At 52.1% G+C, this 25,250-nt stretch overlaps 1 protein-coding gene and 1 long non-coding RNA gene across 3 annotated transcripts; one reads left to right on the top strand and one right to left on the bottom strand.

Annotated features, from left to right (window-relative positions):
• Nucleotides 1–1,631: 1,631 nt before the first annotated feature.
• TUBA8 (tubulin alpha 8) lies at nucleotides 1,632–20,157 on the bottom strand. Of its 2 annotated transcripts, none has more exons than XM_081589962.1 (5): nucleotides 20,070–20,157; nucleotides 8,845–9,067; nucleotides 7,193–7,341; nucleotides 5,058–5,738; nucleotides 1,632–1,943 (listed from the first exon to the last, which is right to left on the bottom strand). In XM_081589962.1, exons 1-5 carry the CDS (start codon nucleotides 20,070–20,072, stop codon nucleotides 1,650–1,652), a joined length of 1,350 nt encoding a protein of 449 aa, XP_081446088.1. In that variant the 5' UTR covers nucleotides 20,073–20,157; the 3' UTR covers nucleotides 1,632–1,649. The 2 variants fall into 2 exon arrangements, with proteins under 2 accessions (XP_081446088.1, XP_081446089.1); XM_081589963.1 differs by having other exon boundaries at nucleotides 8,845–8,953.
• Nucleotides 20,158–20,291: 134 nt separating this feature from the next.
• Nucleotides 20,292–23,155, top strand: LOC145545453 (uncharacterized). The gene is made up of 4 exons (XR_014082098.1): nucleotides 20,292–20,392; nucleotides 21,315–21,402; nucleotides 22,765–22,879; nucleotides 22,983–23,155. It is a non-coding gene; the product is annotated as an uncharacterized LOC145545453 (long non-coding RNA).
• Nucleotides 23,156–25,250: the final 2,095 nt, after the last annotated feature.

Here is a 25,250-nt window from a genome sequence, read left to right as displayed (position 1 = left end):
AAGTGGCAACCCACTTCAGTATTCTTGCCTGGAAAATCCCATGGACAGAGGAGCCTGGCGGGCTACAGTCCACAAAGTTTCAAAGAGTCAGGAACGACGGAAGCGTCTTAGCATGTAACGACCCCTCACCCCACCAGCACCCTGCCTTCCCCTCTGTGTCCTTCACAGCCGCCCCCTAAATTCTGGCCTTGGGGGTCTCTTCCTGTCTCCCTGATTAGGTCACAGTCACACACAGGAGGTTCATCTGAAACTCATGGGTAGGTCCCTCCCCTCTGTCAGCAGGAAATGCCCCTTCCTGAGATGGACCACAGCTCCTGACTCAGGTCCCTGCAGCCCCCCAGGAATTGCTGAGGGATGACCTCAGGCAAGGGGGTCTGGACAAGAGCAGACCTGGCCCCCTCAGCACCACGGTCTCCATCACAGCAGAGCACCATCAAGGTGGTCTCTCTGAAAACAGTCCTCAATGAGTGGTGAGCACCACTTCCTGCCTGATCTTCCTTTTTTTGGGATGTTTCATTCTATTTTTCTTGGAGCTTCCAAGGGATACAGAATAGAAACAAACAAGGAAAGTGCACAGTCGCTGAGCTGTACGTTTCACGCATCGGGACCTGCTGTGCGCCCGACCCTGGGGGGTCTCATTGGGCGGCTTATGATTTTCCCCCAAATCCTACTGGAGCTGTCAACTTTAGGGAAAGACGCATTAACTTGTCCTCTCTTTTGTAATAAGTGGACCTTGCTTCTCCCCACCCTTCATTTCATGAGGCGGCAGTTGGAACAGGACACAAATCCCAAGGGTGGAGACAGTGCAGACAGCCAAGAGAACAGACTTGGTGGTCCCGCCTCTGGCTCTGCTCTCCCATCTCCAGCACATACACTCTCTACACCTCAGTTTCTTCATGCATAAAACAAGAAGAGGAGCCCTTGAGATTGCTGGGGGTTAGAGATAAGGGGTATGTGTACAGGAGACATTCTGCATAAAGCCTTCCAAATGCTGTTTTAGTTAGAGGAAACTGACCTCCTCACCTCCTCTCTAGGACCGGCCCAAATGGCCCCTGACCCGGCGTGGCTCGGTCGCATCCCTCCCCTCCATCCTCTGGGTACCCTGGCCTCCCTCCTGCTTGTCACACATCCTCCTGATGTCCTCTGACCCCAGAATTTCAGGGGCGGCTACAGGCTGCATCCGAGTCTCCATGAGGTCATTTCTGATTCCCCCCCAATTTCTCCATCCCTGTTTTTTTCACGTCAAAGCGCCGAAATGCCCGCGGTGACCCCACTGCTTTGTCTGTGTGTTTACAAGGGCAGAAATGCACTCCAGCTGCTCCTCAAGCCCTGACCACAGAGCCACTCCCTTTCCAGAGTCCTCCCAAAGCCCAGGTCTTAACTTCCTGCTCAACTTCCTGGGGTGGGGCCAGCTGCATCTAGAATCTTAAATCCCACACAGGTGTGGTTGGCCTGCACTCTGGCCCAGAGACAGTGACTCTGGTCTCCTCTGGGGACACAAAGCCGCCATCCTCTCATGAGGGTCTGGCAGAGCTCAGCGTCCCTGTGGGCTCATCACCCACGGGCACTGGTGTCAGGATCCAGGCTGGGTTAACGTGCTTGGAGGGGCAGCAGGAATAAAGAGACACAGCCAAGAGGAACGTCTGTATTTAAAATTCCTCCCCTTCATTCTCTTCTTCAAATGAATCAGTCCCCACTTCCTCATAATCCTTCTCCAGGGCAGCCAGGTCCTCCCGGGCCTCGGAAAACTCGCCTTCTTCCATCCCCTCTCCGACATACCAGTGCACGAAGGCGCGCTTGGCGTACATGAGGTCGAACTTGTGGTCCAGGCGGGCCCAGGCCTCGGCGATGGCCGTGGTGTTGCTCAGCATGCACACGGCCCGCTGCACCTTGGCCAGGTCTCCCCCGGGGACCACCGTGGGGGGCTGATAGTTGATGCCCACCTGGGAACAGAGGACCAAGACACGGTGGTCAGTGGATAACTCAAGCTGGGGCACCCTGGTCATGTAGTGGGGGGGGACAGGGCAGCAGGCCTGGATGTGAAGAGAGGGGATCAGGAGGTGAGGGGGGCGGGCAGGTAGAAGTGCATGTGGAAGAGAAAGCAGAACTAAGCAGGATTGGGTGGGGAAATTTGAGAGGAGGGGAAGAGCTGGCAGAAATGCTCCTAGGAGACATAAGCAGACAAGTGAGGGTCCGGAACAGGGGTCAGGCAGGGGGCGTGTGCAGTGCCCAGAGACAGAAGTTATTGTGAATTCACTCCTTCCAGGGGAATTTCAGGTTTTTCTCTTAGTTATGCTGTCAATAGATTTAGGGCAATTTCTCTGCCAAGGGTGAATTTTGCATGTGTGAGTGCATGCTCAGTCCTGTCCAACTCTTTGCGACACCATGGACTGTAGCCTGGCAGGCTCCTCTGTCCATGGGATTCTCCAGGCAAGAATACTGGAGTGGGTAGCCATTTCCTCCTCCAGGGGATCTCCCTAACCCAGATATCAAACCTGGGTCTCCTGCATTGGCAGGCGGATTCTTTATCACTGGAACCATTTGGGAAGCCCTGCCAAGGGTGAAGGGTGTTGTTTAAAAGATCACAGAGATATTCTCAAGCAATAAATAAAGAGATGCAAAAGCTTCTGGGATGGTGTCTGCATCTACCAGGCCCTCTACCTTCGGGGTGTGAGGCTTCTTGGAGGAAAAGCATGGAAATCTAAGAAAGTCAGTTAAGGAGTTCCCTGGTGGTCCAGTGGTTAAGAATCCACCTGCCAATGCAAGGGACACGGGAAGATTCCACATGTCTTGGGGCAACTGAGCCCATGCACCACAACTACTGAGCCTGCACTTCAGACCCCGTGCTCTGCACCAAGAGAAGGCACCACAATGAGAAGCCCAAGCACCCCCATTAGAGAGTAGCCCCTGCTCGCTGCAACTAGAGAAAAGCCCGAGGACAGCAATGAAGTCCCAGCACAGCCACAATCAATTAATAAAAGAAAGAAAGCCAGTTAAAAAATCTTGCTGGACAAGTGGATTCCCCAAGTTCTGGCAGCATGGAGGGCCCTCCAAGCTGACCCAGCCCAGTTGAAGGGGCGCTACCATCCTGGAATTCTCCCTTCTCCCACACACATCCCAAACCAGGAACCCTGGGAACCTCAGGTGACCACTGTGACAATACTCATGGGACACTGAGAACCGGGAGCTGGTCCCCAAATGTCTCTCCTGCCTAGGCCACTGGGTCTTAACTGCCAATCTCTTAAACTCACACGTTTTAAAATAGAAGTCCTCTTGAGAGGCAGAGGTGGGAGTGGCATCAGGCTACAGAGCCAAGGCAGATAACCCACCAAAGGAACTCAGAATGGTCTACCATTCCTCTCAGACGAAAGTGGCATCATGGGGGTGGAAGTGATGCTGAGACGAGGGCAGAGGATCAAAGTGAGGAGAGGGAGGCAGTACCACATCACATGTCCACTAGACCGGCCAGCTCTGCTCTCTCTTCAACAGCAGCATCCCTGGATCCCTGTCAGTGGGGACAAACATCCCGGGGAGTGTGCTACAGCGTGAAGTTCAACACCATCTACCCCCATGGCATGTGCTTTTCTGAGAAGCAGCTAAAGGTTCTAGCACTGCCTTATCCTTCTGGTCATAACACCGAACTTCAGCTAAAAGTGGAGGGCTGAGGGGACTTTCCTGGTGGTCCAGTGGTTATGACTTCACCTTCCAATGCAGGGGGTGCTGGTTCGATCCCTGGTTGGGGAGCTAAGATCACACATGGCTCGTGGTCAAAAAACCAGAAACATAAAACAGAAGCAGTATTGTAACAAATTCAATAAAGACTTTAAAAAATAAATAAAATAAAAGGATGAGAATATGGAGGCATCTCTTTTTTGTTAATTTCTCGACCACCCTGACGTCTCATTTTTTTTGCCTATTTATTTTACTACAGTTTGTTTTGTTGTTTCTGTTTGAAAGAGAAAATAACAACAACTTGGGGGTAAGATCGTTAATGTTTTCACAAGGGTGACCAGAACTGCCATGTTAGAGCAGGTGCAGTGCAGGGGAGACGATTCCAGCCGAGAGCGGGAGCAGAGCTGTGCGGAGACCGCTTGCCTGTCAGCAGCTCGGCCAAGAGCCTGGCATGTGGTGCCTTGTTTGCAAAAGTCCCACCAGGGAAAACTGAGATGACAAACTCATCTCTGTCTCCAGCAACTGGCACAACCTCCTCTGGTGTTCGGTAAACCTCTGAATTATTAAAGGCCTGCCTGGGGGGACTAGCTAACATGAACAGTGGCAGTTGCTCTGATGGTGAACTCTGATGAGAGACCTTGGGCAGAGGCAGTTGCCTGCCCCGCCGTGGCAACTCAGAGGGGCGGCTCCCAAGAGCTTCCTTGGTCCTGGGAGCCGGGGTCTTCTATTCCCCAACTGACTCACAAACCACAGACCTACAACGAGCTCCCAGCTGACTCCTGCTTAATGGAAACGTCAGGGCTTCATAATGTAAGTGAATCACAGCCATATAATAACCATAAAATTTCTTATCCTTACTCTAAATTGATGAAAACATACAAGGTGAACAATTTTTCAAAACAAACTGGGGAGAAGGATACATGCTTTGTTAGAGGAGGGAACTGCACCTCTTCTCTGGCAACTTGAATAATCTGATCAATGCATTCTCTGACCTACGGTCAGATCAGGGCTACCTCCACCCCCTCGACCGGTTTACCCCACTTACACACACTGGCCTAGTTTCCTCCTGCCAGACCTCTGAGATGCTTGCAGACCATCCGGTGGGAGTGGTCGGCCCTCCCTCTTTGCAATACTGCCCCTCCCCTTTTCCAGTAACCACCCCCCTCCCAGTCTCTCCAGGCCTAAAACAAGCACCTGAACAAATGAATGAATGGATGAAATTAGCATTACACTGGCCTACGCCCCCTCTCCCTGGGTAGTCTCAAAGCTCCCTTGGAACGAGTGTCAGCCCAGGACCCCAGTCTCCACCCTTTCCTCAGTCTCCCTCTGCTTCTCTAGCTGTCTTTCTCCATCACATCCCCCCCCCCCCCCCCCCCCGCTCTCACCTTGAAGCCCGTGGGACACCAGTCCACAAACTGGATAGTCCTCTTGGTCTTGATGGCGGCAATGGCGACGTTCACATCCTTGGGCACCACGTCCCCCCGGTAGAGCATGCAGCAGGCCATGTACTTGCCGTGTCGAGGGTCGCACTTCACCATCTGGCTGTTGGGCTCAAAGCAGGAGCTGGTGATCTCGGCCACAGACAGCTGCTCATGGTAGGCCTTCTCAGCTGAGATGATGGGCGCGTAGGTGACCAGCGGGAAGTGGATGCGGGGGTAGGGCACCAGGTTGGTCTGGAACTCGGTCAGGTCCACATTGAGGGCGCCGTCGAAGCGCAGGGAGGCCGTGATGGAGGACACGATCTGGCTGATGAGCCGGTTGAGGTTGGTGTACGTGGGTCGCTCGATGTCCAGGTTGCGCCGGCAGATGTCGTAGATGGCCTCGTTGTCCACCATGAAGGCACAGTCTGAGTGCTCCAGGGTCGTGTGTGTGGTCAGGATGGAGTTGTAGGGTTCCACCACGGCTGTGGAAACCTGGGGGGCCGGGTAGATGGCAAACTCCAGCTTGGACTTCTTGCCATAGTCCAGGGAGAGCCGCTCCATGAGCAGAGATGTGAAGCCCGAGCCGGTGCCGCCCCCAAAGCTGTGGAAGATGAGGAAGCCCTGCAGGCCCGAGCAGGCATCTGTCTGGGAGAGGAGGACACAGACAAGGCTCTGAGGACACCCTTGCGTGGGCACCGGCAGGCAGCCCTCGCTGTCCGCCCACTCTATCCCACAACATTTTCAAGTGGGTGAAATCAAACCGTCCTTGAAGAAGTCAGAAAACACAAAGGAGCTGCAGTGCTCTTGGGACGAACAGCTAAAATATGGGGCAGCAAACACGCACTCGCCTCCAGGTCCATGAAGCTTCCAGCCCAGAGGCCTGTTTGGGCCAGGAATGAGGTTCCGAAACCACGGTGGTTAAGGACTTTGCCCCGTGCGGACCCCAGCTCCCTGCCCATTTCCCTGGCCCTGTCCTTTGATTCTGCGGAAACTGTACGCTTATACAGCCCAGCCCAACCTTGCAAAGTGGCTCAGGGTACCAATTTCAGAGAGACAAATGGGTCAGAGACCCTGAGATTTAACATCAACTTTGCCATTTCCCAGCTGTAAATGTTCGAGCAAGTTACTGAACCCTCCTGAGTCATGTTTCTTCTTCAAGTGTGGACAATAAACACATTCCTCTCATAAATAAGGTTATTGAGATTGTTCGGTGAGAAGTCCTACTGTGCTCAGCAAGGATAGCGAGCTCTCACCAGAACTAAGAGAATTCGCAGGTCATGGAACTTCCCCGCTGGACATGATCTATGACTGTGTTCAGTTGGATGTTCTGAACTTGGGGAATTGCAGATGACTTTGGGACTGATGACCCCCATGAACTCTGCTCTAAACAGGAAAGGTGAACATGCGAAAACTTGGCACCCTTAGCTCCCAAGTCAAGAGCCCCTGATCAAGCTCTCCTTTCCACTGTACAGATTAGGAACAGGGCTCAAGTAGACAAGTGACTCCCTGAGCTTCCCAGTCAAACCAACCCAGTTCAGACCTTGACTCAGCCACTTTCTAGCTGGGGGACCCAGACCAAGTCACTGAACCACTCTGGCCCTCTATTTCCCCAACTGTAAAGCGCAGGCAGGAGATCGCCTTTGTATCGTTGTTTAGGGGATTAGACAAAGGAACGTATGTGACATTTGTAATAGCATCTGTAAAGTGCTGAAATAGATCAACAGTCTTCCTCTTCTCCTCCAAGTTAAATGCTTTGTTAAGTGAAATAAATTCACCTTTTCAACCTGCTCAAAATAAAACAAAAAAAATGCTTTGTTAACCTGTTGCTGCCACCCAGCAAAGAGTTCCACCTTCCTCACCCCTGGGATTTCTCCCCAACACCACACAGAGCATCCGTACGTGCTACCAGGCACCAGCCTGGAGGGCAGCCCACATGGCCCAGGCGGAGGAAGGGGCGCCAGCCCTGCACATGCCTCTTACAGAACACAAGCAGAAATTCCCAAGTCTCAGGTGTTTATCCTGCAGCCGGGGGCCACGTCCTCCCGCTGGCCTGTCGACATTGGCAGGCTCTCCAGCTCCCCACCCTTGCAAACACGTACCAGCTTGCGGATGCGGTCCAACACCAGGTCGATGCTCTCCTTGCCCACCGTGTAGTGGCCCCGGGCGTAGTTGTTAGCTGCATCCTCTTTTCCCGTGATCAGCTGCTCTGGGTGGAAGAGGTGGCGGTAGGTTCCGGCCCGAACCTCATCTACCAAGAGAGGGCAACCATTGGTCTTACCACCTGCTTCCCAGAGGAGACGCCCCCTCCCTACCATGAGAACACATAACACCCCTATCTGCTAAACTCCACTGAGGTGGAACAGACAACCCCAGAATACATCTGCAAGGCTAAGGCAATTCCAGGGTAACACAGGCTTCAATAGAGCAGAAGCCTGGGACTCAAGCAGCAGTGAGAAGCCAGCTGCTCTGCTGGCGGGACCTTAGGGAGCCTTGGGTTTGTTTACAAAGCTGGGCACATACCAAGGTTGACTGCCTCGTTCCCCTGGACCCCCAAGGCTTCCCTCCAGTTTTTCCTTCACGCTGCAAAATTTACCCCAGAATATAACCAACTTCACTTGCCTCCAGATGCTTCAGGGACACAGGAAAAGATTCAGAATGACCCGTTCCCAGGCTCCCCCGGGACTGTCCCAGCCCTAACCTCCACCTTCGGAGGCCACAATACACATCAGGCATTAGAGATATTTCAGAATGACTTGGAAGCAAAGCTGTGTTCCAGGTTCCAGAAGAGCCAGAGCCCGAGAGTGGTTCCAGTGGCATGGGGGCTCTACTCACCTCTTAGGTCCACCAAAGTGGACCCACAGCAGACCAGGGTGCCTCAGGCCCCACCGCCATCCCCTCTCCTCTACAGTGCCCCTCTGCTCCTCCAGGGAAAGCATCCATCTGTGCAGTGGCCCAGGAAGGTCATCTGTCCTTTCTATATTTGTACAAGTGTCCAAAAGGTGGAGGGCCTGGTGTCTGTGGCCCCAGAAACTGTGTTCAGGCCCTAAAGGCAGTGCCCAGACATCCCTGGGGACTCATCCATCTTTGCTGGTGAGCAGGTTTTGAAGCTGAGGAAATGCTGATGAAGAGTGTGGACTGACCCGGGGGTGCTGGGGGTGGCAGCAGGGAGAACAAGAATCCTGCCCCGACACAAGTCAGTACTCCTGTTTCCCTAAGATTCAGACGAGGTTCACTCTAACCTCCGTCAACCTCGGGCTGTAAGAGAAAGTGCCTGCTGCTACTTCATCTCATGTGCGAGAGGCTGCAAGGTTACACCACGCTCACCAGGACAGACTGCAATCACTGCGGAACTGGTAACATACACTTTGGGAAACTGACCATGTGAGGGTTTCTTATAATTTCTGAAATTACTGGTATTTTTGACCCTTGTTATTTAGTGAACAATCTTGGCAATTTTGGTCTGCCTCAGCAGTTTTTTGAAGAGAGCACTAGGTTGGAGCTTTAACGGAGGAGCAGAGATCTCTGATCCCCACTTGAGACCCTGAGACTAGGGAGGGCTCCAAGAATCAAGAGTCACATGGGGTGGGATGGGGGGTCCGGAGGGTCACCCTTCCATATGGAGGTCAGCCTCCCAAGCCTTCCCATACACCAAGGTGGACCGCAGCACCACGGCAGACTGCGGCAGGCCATGGTGGACCACAGCCTCTGCAGCCTGGTGCTGCTCTTGGGCAGGACCCTGGCCAACACTCACCCACCACTGTGGGCTCCAGGTCGACCATGACAGCCCGGGGCACGTGCTTCCCGTTGCCGGTCTCGCTGAAGAATGTGGTGAAGGAGTCATCGTCATGGACCTTGCTCGCCTGCACGCCAAAGGTGCCATCAGCCTGGATGCCATGCTCCAGGCAGAAGAGCTCCCAGCAGGCATTGCCGATCTGGACCCCAGCCTGGCCCACGTGGACAGATATACATTCCCGCTGCAGGCAGAGAGCAGGCCAGTCAGAGCCCCAGTCGGCCTCTGCCCAGACCCCCAGGCCCCGCCTCTGAGGACTTGTCCCTCCCTGGCACTCGGGATGTAGGACACCCTGCCTCTGCCCAGCAGGTGGGCTCCAGGCCCCACGGCATCTGGATCAAGACTCGGTTCCAAAGAAGAACCCCAGCTCCATGGTTTGGCCTGATGCGTGAGGGAGTAGGTTATGGTGGCCACAGAGGAGACTTAGCCTGCCTGTCCCCTCCCAGCCCTTTCCTGCTGATGTGCTGATCCTGTTTTTAAAAAATAAATGTTTATTTTAAATATTTATTTATTTGTCTGTACCAGGTGTGAGTTGCAGCATGTGGGAGGTGGCTTTCCACGGTTAATCCTTTGTGTCAAGAAAAGGAAAGAGAGGGCCAGCTGCACAGATGAAACAGGATTAATTCCCAACCGCGAATGGACTCCCGCACTGGTGAAGCCGGTCCAAGGAAGAACCAGTGAGAACAGCAGAATCCATCCTCGAATCCACCGTCATGCCCGGTGCACTGATCATGTTCCTCCCTCAGCCAGAGTCTCACACACACACACACACACACGTGCACACACACACACACTCCACATCTCCCCATCACAGAGCAGAGAAACACTCACGGGAGGACTGTATCTTGGAGTCTGTATCATGGGTGTCATTACTGTTTCATGTACAAATGTAGGAATAAGAAAGGGTCAGTACAGGGGCTTCCCTGTGGGTCCCAGCAGTTAAGACTCTGCGCTCCCAATACAGGGGGCCTGGGTTCAATCCCTGGTCAGGGAACTAGATCCCACATGCTGCAACTCACACCTGGTATAGACAAATAAATAAATATTTAAAATAAACATTTATTTTTTAAAAACAGGATCAGTATATCAGCAGGAAAGGGCTGGGAGGGGACAGGCAGGCCAAGTCTCCTCTGTGGCCACCATAACCTACTCCCTCACCCATCAGGCCAAGAGCCAAATAAAGCTGACCTTCAGAGGGTCCTTCTCCGTGTTACTCTGGTGTGAAGCCACAATTACATGATGGGTTCTGGTACTAACAGCTTAGGATGGGGAGGGATGCGTGTGTCTGAATGTGTGAGATGATAAATGTGTGGGTGTATGTTTGTAAGACTGTGATCGTGAGAGTGTTCGAGAGTGGCAGTGTGTATGTGTGTGCAGACATGAGTGTGTGTGCTCAGTGTGTGTTATGGTTCTGTTGGGACACTGTGCCCATCACCCCCTACGCCCCTCCAGGGAAGCACTGGCCCCTCAAGGAGCCTCTGTGCCCGGGACAGAGCTGGGCCGGGAACCATGTGCCTTCTATTCTTATCCATGACCCGAGCTGGCATTTTCCAGCTCCAGGGAACCCAAGCCCGGAGTACAGCCTCCAGAGACCGTGGCTGGGTGAGGAGTATGGGACTCCTGGGACCCTGGGGCTCTGCCAGTGTGGGTGTAGGGTGGTCAGAGGCATCAGGGCCCAGTGCCCTAATGCTGTTGTGCAATGTGCACGCCAGTCTCTGAGCTGCTTGGCCTCTGGGCATCACAGAGGCCTGGCCAGAAATACAACCGGTCATGTTTCCACGAGCCTGGTGGCCAGGAAAGGCCTTTGCTCACAAATCTTGCTTCTCAAGTTACAAGCTGGGCTGTGTGAGCTGGGCTGAGTTACGTAACCTCCCAGCATGTGACAAGCACAAGTTACCATGATCATTTCTGTTATGGTCAGCGTTGTCTTTAGCATCATCATTATGCATTTTCATCCCTGTAGCCTTTCTCTCCACCTGGAAGATGGCACCCATGGGAAGCCAGAGACCTCAGGCTACCGCTCCTCTTACGATGAAAGGGTTTCATCTCAGGGCTCGATTCAGGCCTGAGGAAGCAGGATCCTTCCCCAAGAACACCCAAATCCAGCAGCTTCCAGCTGGACCACACCTTCACAGGCAGGGTGTGTGAGTGAGGGGACCTGGAGAGGCCTGAAAGGAGCTGGTCCCGCATGCTGTCCTGTAACCCTGCCCCCAACCCTCTCCAGGCCCCGCCCTCACTCCTGGGTGCTCTGGGCCTTTCTGGAAGGACATGAGGGTATTTCAGGAAGATCAAAGGTGAGAGGAGAAGACGGAAGGATCTGAGGTCCTGAAGACCACCAATGTGGGGACACGGGTGTTTTCACATCCCTTTAACCTCACGGGAGTCAATATGCCAGTCTCCATAAAGGAAATCAGCCTCACACACAGGCACACAGCCCTCAGGAGGAGGGAGCTGGTTTCCCTGTTAAACTAATTCACAAGAGTAACTGGAGGCATAAGATAGACTCAGAAATAACTGATGGGCCCATAGATGCCTCCAGGACGGCCTCTCAGCACCAGTCTCCACCAGCAGAAAGCAGGGCTCCCTGGGGTGTCGGGGTTTCCAGCCCTGGGGCAAGGAACGCACAATCTGACTCCCTGTGAGAACCTTCTGGAACACCATGGGGAGCCCAAGAGCACAGACCCAGAAAGGGCTCAGAAACCACAAGAGGCTCCCTCGGCCAAAGGTGAGACAACTCGAGGGTCAGAAAGAGGAACAGCAGTAGTCAACCGAAACAGGATGGACACGCAAAAATCCACAAGTCCTTCCTGTTGTTAAGGAAAAAAACCCACAGGAGAGAAATGCACCCACCTATCCAAACAGCCCTGTGGACGAGGGAGAGCGCTTTTTTTTAACAGAAGACTGTGAGCTAGTCAGGGTGGAAGGAATAATATACTAAGAAATATTGCATACGATAATTTCTAATTATATAATTGATTTGGACAAAGACTGAAGGGGAGCTAGATATCCACAGAGTGCCAAAGAATCACTGTTACTTACAGGTCACAAGGGGAAGTTAACTTCAATGGTTACCGGCCTCTGACCCTGGGATTGATTGTAACCTCTTACCCTGGGATGGATCGTATGTAACCCCACGGCAGCGAGAAAACCTGATGTAATGCAGTAGGACACACACACCTCCCAGGAAAGCTTCTTGTCAGCCTTAACAAATATTGTATATTAACACATACATATGGAATATAGAGAAATGGTACAGATGAACCTGTTTGCAAGGCAGGAATAAAGACCCCGACGAAGAGAATGGACTTGTAGACACAGAGGGGGAGTGGGAAGATGGGACAAATTGAGAGAGTAGCATTGACATATGTACACCACCATGGGTAAAATAGGCAGCTAATGGAAAGCTTATATGCAGAGTACATCATGAGAAACGCTGAGCTGGAGGAAGCGCAAGCTGGAATCAAGATTGCCGGGAGAAATATCAATAACCTCAGATATGCAGATGACACCACCCTTATGGCAGAAAGTGAAGAAGAACTAAAGAGCCTCTTGATGAAAGTGAAAGAGGAGAGTGAAAAAGTTGGCTTAAAGCTCAACGTTCAGAAAACTAAGATCATGGCGTCTGGTCCCATCACTTCATGGCAGATAGATGGGGAAACAATGGAAACAGGGGCTGACTTTATTTTTCTAGGCTCCAAAATCACTGCAGATGGTGACTGCAGCCATGAAATTAAAAGACGCTTACTCCTTGGAAGAAAAGTTATGACCAACCTAGACAGCATATTAAAAAGCAGAGACATTACTCTGCCAACAAAGGTCCGTCTAGTCAAGGCTATGGTTTTTCCAGTGGTCATGTATGGATGTGAGAGTTGTACTATAAAGAAAGCTGAGCGCCAAAGAACTGATGCTTTTGAACTGTGGTGTTGGAGAAGACTCTTGAGAGTCCCTTGGACTGCAAGGAGATCCAACCAGTCCATCCTAAAGGAGATCAGTCCTGGGTGTTCATTGGAAGGACTAATGTTGAAGCTGAAACTCCAATACTTTGGCCACCTGATGCGAAGAGTTGACTCACTGTAAAAGACCCTCATGCTGGGAAAGATTGAGGGCAGGAGGAGAAGGGGATGACAGAGAATGAGATGGCTGGATGGCATCACCGACTCGATGGACACGGGTTTGGGTGGACTTAGGGAGTTAGTGATGGACAGGGAGGCCTGGCGTGCTGCGGTTCATGGGGTCGCAAAGAGTTGGACATGACTGAGCAACTGAACTGAACTGAACTGGATGGAAAGCTGCTGTACAACACAGGGAGCTCAGCTTGGTGTTCGGTGATGACCTAGAGGCTGGAATGGGGGATGGGTTGGGAGGGAGGCTCAAGATGGAGGGGACATATGTATACATATAGCTGATTCACTTTGTTATACAGCAGAAACTAACACAACATTGTAAAGCAATTATACTCCAATAAAAAAACAAAATTTTGTAAAAACTTATATACTCAGCCTTAATGTATTAAACCCTTTATAGGTAGCTCCTACTTTACAGAAAACACAGGAGTCCAGGGATAAGAGACACTACAAGCATGAATCCACAAGCAGGTAAGTTCCACAGGGCAACTGACCTGATCTTCTCAACTCATGAAAATCAAAGGTGAGGGAGGAACTGACCCACATCAAGAGGAACTTAAGAAACACAACATACACATGCAGTGTGTGAATTTTAACAATTCTGGTTTGAACAAATCAAAATATTTGAGGGGATAAATAGAGAAACTGATTAATTTTTTTAAGCATGATAATGAAAGTATAGTTAAGTATCAAAAAGCTCTTATTTTTAGAGTCACTTCTGAAGCATTTTGGGTAAAATGTCATGACATCTAAATTTGACTTTACTTCAACAAGCACAGCAGATACAGTAAACATGGCAGAAAAATAATAATTATTAAATCTAGATGATGGATATGTGGGTGGTGATACACTGCCATACTCTTCTGAAGGTTTGACAGTTCTCATACTGACAACAGAAACATTAAAGAAAGGAAACAGTGAGATCCAGGTGAGGATCCATGGACAAAGGCCATTGACAAGGGCGCATCGACATAACAACCCATCGACAAGGGCCAGGCCTTTCCAGTCCTTTTCCACTTAGTCATTCATTCAGCTGACAGTTTCCAAGAGCCCAGTTTGTTGGGCAAACAAGAACTGTAAAGTTACACAAGGGAGAATTCCCTGGCGGTCCAATGGTTAGGACTCAGGTGCTGTCACTGCTGGGGACAAGTGCTGACGGCCTTGGGGGCGGGCTCTCACGCCCAAGACAGGTAACCGGGGAGTTTTGTGAGCTCAGAGCCTTCATAAGCTCGAGCCATGCCAGCCTCACAGGTCACCCAATATGATTTCCACCCCTTGTTTTACAGATGAAAAGGCTGAGGCTCAGACAGGTAAAGGACAGATTGGAAATTTCACAGCTCTGTAGGGAAAGAGCCTGGGCCGAAATCCAGACCTTCTGACCTCTGCAGAGTCCTCTCCTGGACACCACCCTGGACCCTTGCCTCATCCTCACTCTGAGCCCCCAGGGCCCAGGGGCCACACCCCTACGCCCTCATCAGCCCCCCACGCCCTGACAGCTGGAGCCCAGGAAAGCTTGTACAACAACACTCCAGACCAGAAAAAGCTTCACTGCAGGGAGAACAGAAGAGAACGGCTCAGTGTGGGCGCCTCAGAAAACAGGCCACCCTTCCTGGAAGAACCAAGACTATGCTCTGGGCCGGTGTTGGGGGGAGTGGGGAGAGGGGTGTGGGGGCGAGGCTGGTGTGTCCTGCAGGGGCGTGGGGGGCACTGGTGTGTGCAGGGGGCGCTGGTGTGTGCTGAGGAGGGTGCTGGTGTGTGCTGGGGGCGGGAATGGGGGCAGGTGTGTGTTGAGGCATGGGGGCGGGCCTGGTGTGTACTGAAGGAGACACGGAAGAGGGGGTCGGGGTGGGGGGGTGAGGGGTGGGGCGGGGCTGGTGTGTGCTGAGGGGGAGGGGGGTGTGCTGACCCAGCAGACGGTATTTACATCAAGTGTTTGCTCCAAATTCACAGTTGGTTCAGAGATTCCCTCTCTGGTCGGCAGAGTTCAAGCTTTTTCTCTCACACTGTTCCTCCCCCAGTTCTATTCTGACTCTGGGTTCGTAGGGCTGACACCAGCTCTCTGCTCTTGGGACCCTGTGAGAGGAAAGGGGTCCCCTCTCGGCCCAGCAACCCAGGGGGTGAAGGTGAGGGAGATGGAGGGACTTAACTCAGGAGCTCCCTTCCCCAAGCAAAGTATGACAGCCCTACCCAGACCTAGTGCTGGGTGACTACAGAAGTGACCTGCTCTATCCGCTCCTGCGGCAGATCTACAGTCATGTGCGCAAGAGGGCATCGAGTGGGGCTGGGCCAACTCCTACTCACCCTTCAGGGTGCTCACTAATTGCCCCCTCCTGCTGGAAGTCTGGAAGCCCCCACACCAGCACGGGCACACAGTCCCCACCTTCCCATCAGCACTCTATTGCATGCTCCTAGCTAACGGTTCACTGTTCGACTTTCCTGGTGGACAGCAAGGAGCCCCCGTTTTCTTGCCAGATTCCCAGCATCGAGTACAGGGCTTGAATGCAGCTGGTGCTCAATAAACTCAGGGGTGATTGGAATGGAAACCCTGCTAGGGGGCTGCACTCTATTTAACAAGGAGCGGGTGGCCAGGGCCTGTAAGGCAGTGGACGCTAAAGGAAGAAAAAACAGCTTCTGGCTTGGTTTCCTGGGGGAGGACTATTTGCAGGCTGCGTGGAGAATTCAGACAGGCTGGTAGAATCTGGGGCATTTCAGCTGGATTTGGAGCAGGAGAATTCAGGGCAGGTCCCACGGACTGCTTAGGCTGTCCGAAGTGGAGGCTGGTGGAGGCCATGTGCCCATGACCAGCCTCCATGGAGAGGATGCCCAGTTCTGCAGAACAGTAGGAAAAATGTGCTTCAGACCTTGACAGTGCTGATATAACTTCACTGCCAGAAATCTCTCCTTGTGTCAACTTTATACAATTTCTATTTTAATATTAATCGTTTCCTTTTCATTTGTTCTCAGAGAACTCAGACCCGCTAATTGCAGTCCTCTGCACAAGGAGGCTCTGGAGCTTTAAAAATGGTTTTGAAGTATCATAAGCCAGTAAAACTGGCATATTATCTTGGAACGGAACTGACACAGGCCAGCCATGAGGGTCAGTGAAAACCCGGGACCAGGCCACATACCCCGACCACCTGTGTGTCAAGCCACACAGTTGCCTTCAGGAAGCTTACTACCAGGCCCACGTACTTCCAGTTGTCGGGCTGGGATGATGAATCATGCCAGGATCCAGGTCAGAGACGACGGGTGAAAAGTAGAGCCAGGGTTCCCGAGGGATGATTAAAGCAAGAACAACATGATTCCTGGGAGGCCGCACTATCTCTGCTCAAAATCCTTCAATTAGATCATATTTGGACTCAGAGAACAGATAGCAAGCTGGCGACACCAGGAGCAGAGTCGACAGTCAACATCAGGTGAGGTCTCAGATGGCAGGCACTGCAGCCGGGCAGCAACAGGGTACCACAGGCGGCCTGGGAAGCGGCCGGGCCAGTCACAGACTCCCGGACTCTTTAGACACTACTAGGCCAAAGGCCCTTGAGCTTCGCCGACACTCAGGTCAGGAGCAGGAGAGAGCACGCAAGCTTTAATCAGCCACATGTGGTACCCACTGTCCTCCCGGTCTCTTCCACATGCAGCTCATCCAGAGAAATTCTAACAGGAAGACGCCAACGAGGGACATCAGCCTCAAAGACCACGGAGAGCACTGTCGGTCCCTGGTGGCCAAAGGGAAGGAGCAGCGGTCCATCCTGTCCCAGAGTGCCACGTCCTCCCACCCACCCCATCACTAGCCCTGTATGCTATTTCCTCCTCAAAAATTATTTTAACTTTCCCTCTTCCTTTCAAGGTCACTGAGACGCCCCTCCGAGAGGACAGAGCATCACCCTTGGGCTCTGCATGGGCCCAACCGAAGCCTGGATGCTTCCTATGGACACACTGCCTGGGGGCTGGGGGCTTCACTGCTGCCCAGAGGACGTGTCCTGGGACCTCAGGGGACCCGTACTTAGTGATGGGATGGGAGAACAGTGCAGTGGCCGCAGCCTCTGGAGGTGTTGAGTTGGAAGACACGCCTGGGCTCTGCTGCGCTCAGCCACACCACCTGCACAGGGCAGTCTGCAGAGGCCTGCAGACGCAGAAGCAGTGTCCATCTCACCCCCAGAACACTCTGCCCTCTAGCCTCCCAGCTCTGCAGGAAGACAGGTTCTTTGTTGCCATCTAATGTCAGTTCCCCCTCTCTAGAACGCACGGGTATGCTGCTAACCCAGGAGGAGAGCAGTGAGCAGGCTGTGCCCTCACCCCTGTGAGCCACAGACACTTTCTCTGAGGCCTGGAGTCACTGACACCGAGACGGGTGTCACAGCCTCGGCTCCCAGGAGAACTGCTTGCCAGAGGGACCCTGGGAGCAGACTGGGACGCTCAGTTATACAGGGTTAGTTATAACATCCTCACTTAGAACCTAAGAAATGCCGAGCCCATCGTCAAATGGGCAGCCTTCCCAGCCCTCCAGAGGGAAGTCCAGACACTGGGGAAGGAAAGTCCTTTCTGCACGGGTGGGACTTTGGGTCTAGGCGTGCAGGTGGGTCATCCTAGGGTTTTAGGAACAAGTCAAGGGGTTTTTAAAAAGAGGTTCTGAAACTGGGTCATTTGTAGTGATGTGGATGAACCTAGAGTCTGTCACAGAGTGAAGTAAGTCAGAAAAACAAATATCATATATTAATGCATACATATGGAATCTAGAAAAATGGTACAGATGAACCTATTTGCAGGGCAAGGATAGAGATGCAGACATAGAGAACCGACATGTGGGCATGGGGGTGGGGGGGAGGATGGGACAAACTGAGAGAGCAGCACCGACACATGTACACTACTGTATGTAAAACAGATAGCAAGCGGGAAGCTGCTGTGTCACACAGGGAGCTCAGCTCTGTGATGACCTACAGGGTGGGATGGAAGAAGGGTGGGAGGGAGGCTCAAGAGGGAGGAAATATGTGTATGCATATAGCTGATTCATGTTGTTGTACAGCAGAAACTAACACAACACTGACAAGCAATTACACTCCAAAAACAACAACAACAAAAAAATGAAAAAAAGATGTTCTGTGAGTGTGAAATAGTCAACCAAAAAAATGTCTTCTCATCAAGACAGTGCTGCCCATGTACATAAATGCTCCAAATAGAACCTGTTATATAAAATTCAGTGTTTTAAAACAAAGATAGTCTCTTTCCAAAATATTCAGCCATAATTTTCAGTTAAATATCTTTCAGATTCTTTAGCACATTTAAAATAAGGTTTTTACTTTACATTTTTTGATTTACTAGCTATTTTCAGAAACCTGCCTATTGAGTGCACGTTGAAGTTTGTTTGGAGAGCCAGATTTAGGTCTTGGGATCCCCTCTAAGACTCATTCCAGCTCTTAGGTCAGAATTAGAACATGTAAGAGGAAGCACTCTGAAAATTACACAGCACTAGCTATGTGCTGGATGTTATAAATATTAAATATCAGAACTTGAGTAAGCTGCCTGGGGATGTGGTTCAGAATAACAGGGAGGGAAGGGAGGGGGAGTGAATGAAGTAATAATCATCATTAAGGAGATAATTGTTGAAACTGGTTGAGGCATACACAGGGGTTCATTATAACGCTCTCATTTTGTATATGCTTGGATTTTTCTGCAATGAAAAGGTTAAAATAGTAAAGCTAGGTGGAGCTTTGAAAATTTGAACCATAACCCCTCTTCATTTGGGAGATGAGAAAAACTATTTCAGAGAGGTTAAGTGACTTGAAGTCACACAGCTAGCTGCAAAGCCAGGAGCCAAAAACTCCAGAAACTCCTGGCTCTGGGCTCCCTCTGTGACCCCTGGCCTCAGGCAGGCGTGGACACCTCTGGCCAACATCCCAATATTCCCTAGGAGCCTGCTCTGGGGAGGGAAGGTGCGGGACAGGCCTGGAGCTAGAATCGGCAGAGCTGGGGCCAGAGCCAGGGGCCCTGGGCACTTTCCAGAATCAGGAGGAGGGAGGTTCTCACCTGTCCTGCTGGCCACTGACACTGGAGGAAGAGTGTGACAGCCTGACCTTGGCCTGCCAGTCAAGCGGCCGCCGCCCCTCCCCCACCCAATCTTTCCACCCTCCCTGAGGCCCTCCGGTCCCCAGATTTCTGGTTTCTCTGTTTTGAGGCATCGGGGTGGAGTGGGCTGGCAGCAAATTTTACCCACTCCGGGGCTCAGGGGGTGAAGGGAGGGCCTCCGGCCGGTGGGACTGTGGCACTGGGAGAGGACCTCTCCAGCAAGTAAGATCCCAGTCCCAGAGGAGAGGGAGACAGACAGATGGGGTGCAGACCTCGGCCAGGGTAGGAAAGGAAAGAAGTGGATCTGAAACCCTGTGTGCCAAAGTCCTCTGGCTTTGACCCGCCTGAAAAACTGGGGAGCTGGGAGCAGGTGCCAGGGCCGGGGAAGCTGAGCTGGAGGTGGAAGTGTCCCAGACCCAAGCCAGATGGCCCGGGGTGGGAAAGGAGAAGGAAGCCCCCAGCGTGGGGTGTGTGGCCCTAAGTCCCCTGACCTTCGGGGCTCTGTCCCACTTGGTTGGTGGGACCTGACTGCGCCCACGCTCCCAGTCGCCCCGCCCAGCCCCCAACCCCAGGTCGGGAATCCCCGGACTGCCTGCCACCCCCCGCCCACCCGCCCCGCTGTCTCCCCGACTCGGGTCCCGGGTCCCTGAGTTGCTCCACAGTGATGTCTCGGAACCTCACCTCTTTTGCCCGGGCAGCCCATGCCCCTCTTCCCCTCGCCTGCGTGCACAAATCTCCCTTTAGGCGCGATTCCTCCCAGTCTCTACTTTCTCTCTAGGAAAAGGCCACTGGCGCCAGGTGGGTATCCCCCCGCGTGAGGGTATGAACCCCTCGACCTTGAACTGACACCCCTAGGAGATTTAGAGCTCCGCAGATCCAAAGCGCTAGCTGTCAACCGCGGACAGCGGCCCTGGGGTAGGCGCCCCCACTCTCGTCCCTCCCCACCCCCCGCCCTGCGCCCCACCCCCGGCCCCCCGCGCCCCGGCCTCACAGGCTCACCATCGTGGCCGCTCCAATAGCCCGTTCGCTCCCGGCTGGGCCTGCCCACCCCAACTGCTCCAGATACAGCCGCCTCCGCTGTTGTGACACTGGGAGGGAGGGGACCGGGGACAGACATGCTGGGCCAGCAGCTGCCCTGCAGCATCACAGAGCCAGGAGGGAGGGACCGGACAGGTCACAATCGCTCCGCCCCACCAGGCCGCCCGTGGCTCCATCTCCGCCAGGAGAGCAGCGCGCGGGGGGTGGGGTGGGGGGCCGGTTCCTGCACTATGCTCTGCACGATCATACTTTGTGACCCCAGCCGCCCAGGAAGGAAATGGAAAGTGCTGTTTGAATAAGTGTTCACGTTCCCAAACTTTGATCCTCTTCCTGCTGCAGGAAAGGCAGCTGGTTGGGGTTCAGTGGGCGCAGACACCCCCAACCCAGGAGAGGGCGGCAGGGTGGGGGCAGGGCTATCGGTGGGAGGGACAGGCTCCATGCTCAGCTCTGGGGCTGCTCATCACCTCCGCTCTGAAGCCCTTGCACCTGCCCCCAGGCTGGCCTGGCTGTTGAGGGATTCACTGAGATAACGGAGAGACACCCCTACCGCCAGGAGGTACTTCTCAGTGCCGGCCTCTGTTCCCGCTTCTACTCTGTCCCTGGACATCACCCCTCCACCATTATTTTCAAGTCTCTTTCTCCATCCACTTACCATCTCTCCCTCTTCCTACTTTTACGCCCAGAATGTGCAGAACCACCTCAGGATTTCGGCTGCCTCTTTGCGCAGGAATAAGACCTTCTCTTGGGGGCCGCAAGTGATGTGGAAGGGCTAAGGGCCTTGCCCCACTCCCCTGGGTTGGGGGTGGTGGGGTGAGGACAATGGGTCTGGCCCTCTCTTCACACTTCAGATTTTGGCCACGTGATTTGATTACACTTCCCTCGCTTCCCCCGCTCCCTTCCCCAGTTTAGCAGTGAGCGCTGCAAACTTCCCCACCAGAGTCCAAACCGAGCTGAGACAGTAAGGTACTCCTGTCTCTTCTCCCGCTCTCTTTAGGCGCCACCCACCAAGCCTGGAGTCACTCCAGACAAATCCACAGCTTTTCTGCAAAGTGCCACCACACAGAGCTGCTCCGGCAGGACGTGATGACTCGCCAAGTGTCCCATAGCATACACTGGTCACTTTATCACTTCCATGACATTTACCACTCTTCATTTTGGAGTCTTTTTTTTCTTTTTAATATTTATTTATTTGGATCTTCGTTACAGCATGTGGGATCTAGTTCTTGACTGGGGATCAAACCTGGGCCTCCTTGCATTGATGGCATAGTGTTTCAGCCACTGGACCACCAGGGAAGTCCCTACTTTGGATTCTTGGCATGTGTATGTGTGCATGTGTTTATTCCTACAAAACTGGATGGAACACCTTGAAGTCTGGGGTGTTATTCCTCTTGGTGCTCTCTCTCTCAAAAGTAGCTAGTCAAGTGCATCAAAGACACAATAAACATTGCTGAGTAAATTGATTTTTTGAGTTCTCTTTGAAATTACCAAATATGTCCTGAACAGGTTCTTAATGTCTTGGGGTAAAAATTATAATGACAATACTGGTGATTATGATGGCATTCGGCAGCCTTCATCATGATGATTCTTTGACCCTTATCATCTTTCACCTTTATCAGGTTAAGGGTTGGCAGGAGCCATGTCTATACCATAAATGCTGAACACGGCATCTTTTGGTTTCAGGGAGATAAAAAGAAGGATAGCTGGCATACACTGAATTGTGTCCCCTCTCCCTCACAATTGATTTGTTGAAGGCTTAACCCTCAATGTGACTCTATTCAGAGATGGGTCCTTGGGGCCTTTAGGGAGGTAATTAAGGTTAAATGAAGTCATAAGAGTGGTGCCCTGATCCAGTAGGATTCATGTCCTTGTAAGAGGAAGAAACACCAAGAGTGTATGCACAGAGGGAGGCTGTCCAAGAAGGTGGCCATTGGCAAGCCAGGAGCAGAGGCCTCACAGAAATGGGCTATGAGTTTGGACTTCCAGTCTCCAAAACTGTGAGTTAATTAGTTTCTGTTGTTTAAACCACGTAGTGTGTGGCATCTTAGAAGACTACCATAGTAGCCTGAGTCTTAACAGTAAAAAACATTGACTTCTTTTTGGTTTTAAGTCCTCTGTTTCACAATTATTTGGTCTGGGGCAACCTGGATCCCACCTCCATTCTATGTCTTTCTCCCTGAGTCGAAGTTTGGAAAGAAAGCAGGACATGTGTTTTCAGCCCCTGTGATGGTTAATTTTATGTGTCAACTTGATTGGGCCATGGGACACCCAGACATTCAGTCAGACATTATTCTGGGTGTGTTTGTGAAGGTGTTTCTGAATGAGATGAACGTCTGAATCAGTAGACTGAGTAAAGCAGATTGTCTTCTCCATTGGATGAGGTGGGCCTCAGCCAATACACTGAAGATTTGAATTAAATGAAAGGGCTGAGTAAGAGGGACCAGCTGCCCGCCCGGCCGCTGAGCTGAGACCCTGGTCTTCTCCTGCTTTGATCTGGAGCTCACGCCAGCAGCTCTCCTGGATCCAACTTGAAGACTATGGCTTAGGCTCCATGATCATGCAAGCCAGCTCCCTATTTTTTCTCTCTCTCTCTCTGTATGTGTGTCTCCTATGGGTTCTATTTCTCTGGAGAACCCTAATACAGTCCCCCTTTTTGCAGGTGGAAAAACTGAAGTCAGATCCAGGCTGTTCACAGAGAAGAGCAACGCTGCTCTTGACAGTTCGGAACTTCCCTTCTCCCTGTAGAGATTTTTAAAAATCAGCCTCAAAAGCAGGTGATTTGGACCCAACTAGGATCCAGCGTTTCGTTCTTGTAAAAAGAGTGAAGTAGGGACTTCCTTGGCGGTCCAGTGATTAAGAATCTGCCTTTCAATGCAGGGGACATCGGTTTGATCCATGGTTGGGGAACTAAGATCCCACATGCCACGGGGCTTAGAACTAAACCCAGTATGCCACAACTAGAGAGAAGTCTGCGTGCCACAATGAAAGATCCCACATGCAGCCACTAGGACCCGATGCAGCCAAGAATAAATAAATAGTAAAAAAGAAAAGATGGAGTTTACTTTGCCGAGGGGAGACCGGAGCCTGGAGGAAGACTTGGTATCTTCCAGGCACCCAGACTGCTAGGGGAAGCTTGAGATTCCAGGAGGAAACTGTATTTTATAATAGGATTATCTAGATTTAGGCACTTGCCACATGGATTTAACTCTGGTGATGGGTGATTGCCTGCCTTAAGATCACTTGCATTTGAATGCTGGGCTCCCTGCTTGTGTCCCAGCCCTGCAGGTGCTGAAAGGGAGCGGGCGCTGATGGCCACAGAATCGCAGGTGCACTGGTTCCCCTCTGAGGGCTGACCGCTGCAGCACTGAAATCACGAGGCACAAAGGTGGAGCCACACAGCCCAGGTGGCCCTGCTCCCAGGTGAGTCCCCTCCTAAACCCACCGTGGAGGAGGGTCTGGGTGGCCTTGTTTTAAGCAGGGAACAGCAGCATTTTCCTGAGGGTTCTGATTCCTCCCCTGCTCCCTGCCTGCCAGCTGGTTGACGTCAGAAGTGGGAGCTTTCAGAACAGCAACTTCCAAGGCGTTGCCTTTGATCCTGGCTAAGCTCAGCTTCCTGGGTGGGAGCCGGGGGTGGGGGCAGCCCTTTAGGCCCTCACCCGCCAGTCACAGAAAGATGAGATGCAGAGGACAGGAGGCAGCGGGCACTTAGAGCTGGGGGTCAAGGACTGACAGGTGACTTGCAGAGAACACTGAGCTCAGGGAACGAAGAAAAACGCGTCTCCTTCACAAACAGCGGCAAGCTGGTCAGAGGCCAGTGGACGCCCTGTCCTCACTCACACCTAAGGCTCTGTTACTGATCTGGTGACCACCTTCTGCAGCTGCCAGCCCCATTAAAAGCACGAAATGAGCAGCACCGCAGGAAAGATAAGGCGGTCAGGTCAGTATCTCCCCTACGGCCTTGGTGTTCTGCAAACAGTTGACTATTCACTTTCAGAAGGACTGCTGGGTTCTCTGTTTTCCAGAAATTTCACAGAACATTATGGGTATCACAGAGATCCAGGCTTTCTAGACCATACGCTGGCAGTGTGTTAAAGGAGCTGGAAAACCACTCTCACCATCAACGTCATAAATCCACTTTAGAAAACTATCCCAGGAAAAAAAACTGTGTCGTTTCATGGCCTTTGCACATACAGTCTGCTCCGAGCTGTTGTTTACACTAGCAAAAAGTCGGAATGAACTAGAAGGACCAGCACACCAGTAGGAAGGATTATGTGGCTGCTAAGATGCAAAACTTAGAACCTCGACCATCACCTCATTTGGAATAAGGGTCTTTGCAGATGTGATTAAGATCTCAAGATGAGAGCACCTGGATTAGGGTGCTTCCTAAATCCAGCAACATTAAGAGAGACAGAAAAGGATAAGACATTGAAACACAGAAGGCAGCAAGGCAGGGGTGGGAGACATTCAGCCACAAGCCCAGGGCCACCAGGAACCCCTAGAGGCTGGAGGACACAGAAAGATCCTCCCCGGGGCCTCTGGAGAGAGATGCCTTGACTGTGGACTTCTAGCCTCCAGAGCTATGAGAGAGTAAGCTTCTATGGTCTGAAGCCCCCTGGTTTCTGGTCATTTGCTTCAGCAACCCCAGGAAACAAATGTGTATAGTAAAGAAGCAGTAATGCTGAAACTGAATAGATAGTATTAAGAACGTAGAAAGTACTAGATACATGTTTATGACAAACAATACGCACGTGTATGGAAGAGAAGGTAGAGATGATATTGTTTTTACGCTTTTTTTTTTTTAAGTAAGGTTGTTTGAATGAACACATTTCATGTCTTACAAATATAATGAGTAACGTGGCATGTTCACAACCCCGAAAATACAAGTCTGGTCACCCCGTGTGACAGGACAGCCACCCCAGGTCTGGGCTGTTTTTCACTCTGGTCAAGTGCACACTGAAGTCTTGACCCCAGCAGTACCACCTCACAGATCCATCATTAAAATCTAAGTGTCCACCCACACCTGCTTCCCTGTCTAAGACAGAGTAACTCCCTCTCAGGCCACAATCCCCTGCCTTTGTCTTGACCATATACTCTCTCACAAACCCCATCACCTCCCCAGTCTCCAGCCCCACCCTCCACAAGCCC

This window comes from Giraffa tippelskirchi, chromosome 4, assembly GCF_054371585.1.
Source record: "Giraffa tippelskirchi isolate mGirTip1 chromosome 4, T2T-mGirTip1v1.2.pri, whole genome shotgun sequence".
Taxonomy (NCBI): domain Eukaryota; kingdom Metazoa; phylum Chordata; class Mammalia; order Artiodactyla; family Giraffidae; genus Giraffa; species Giraffa tippelskirchi.
This window is presented reverse-complemented; position numbering and strand designations above follow the sequence as displayed.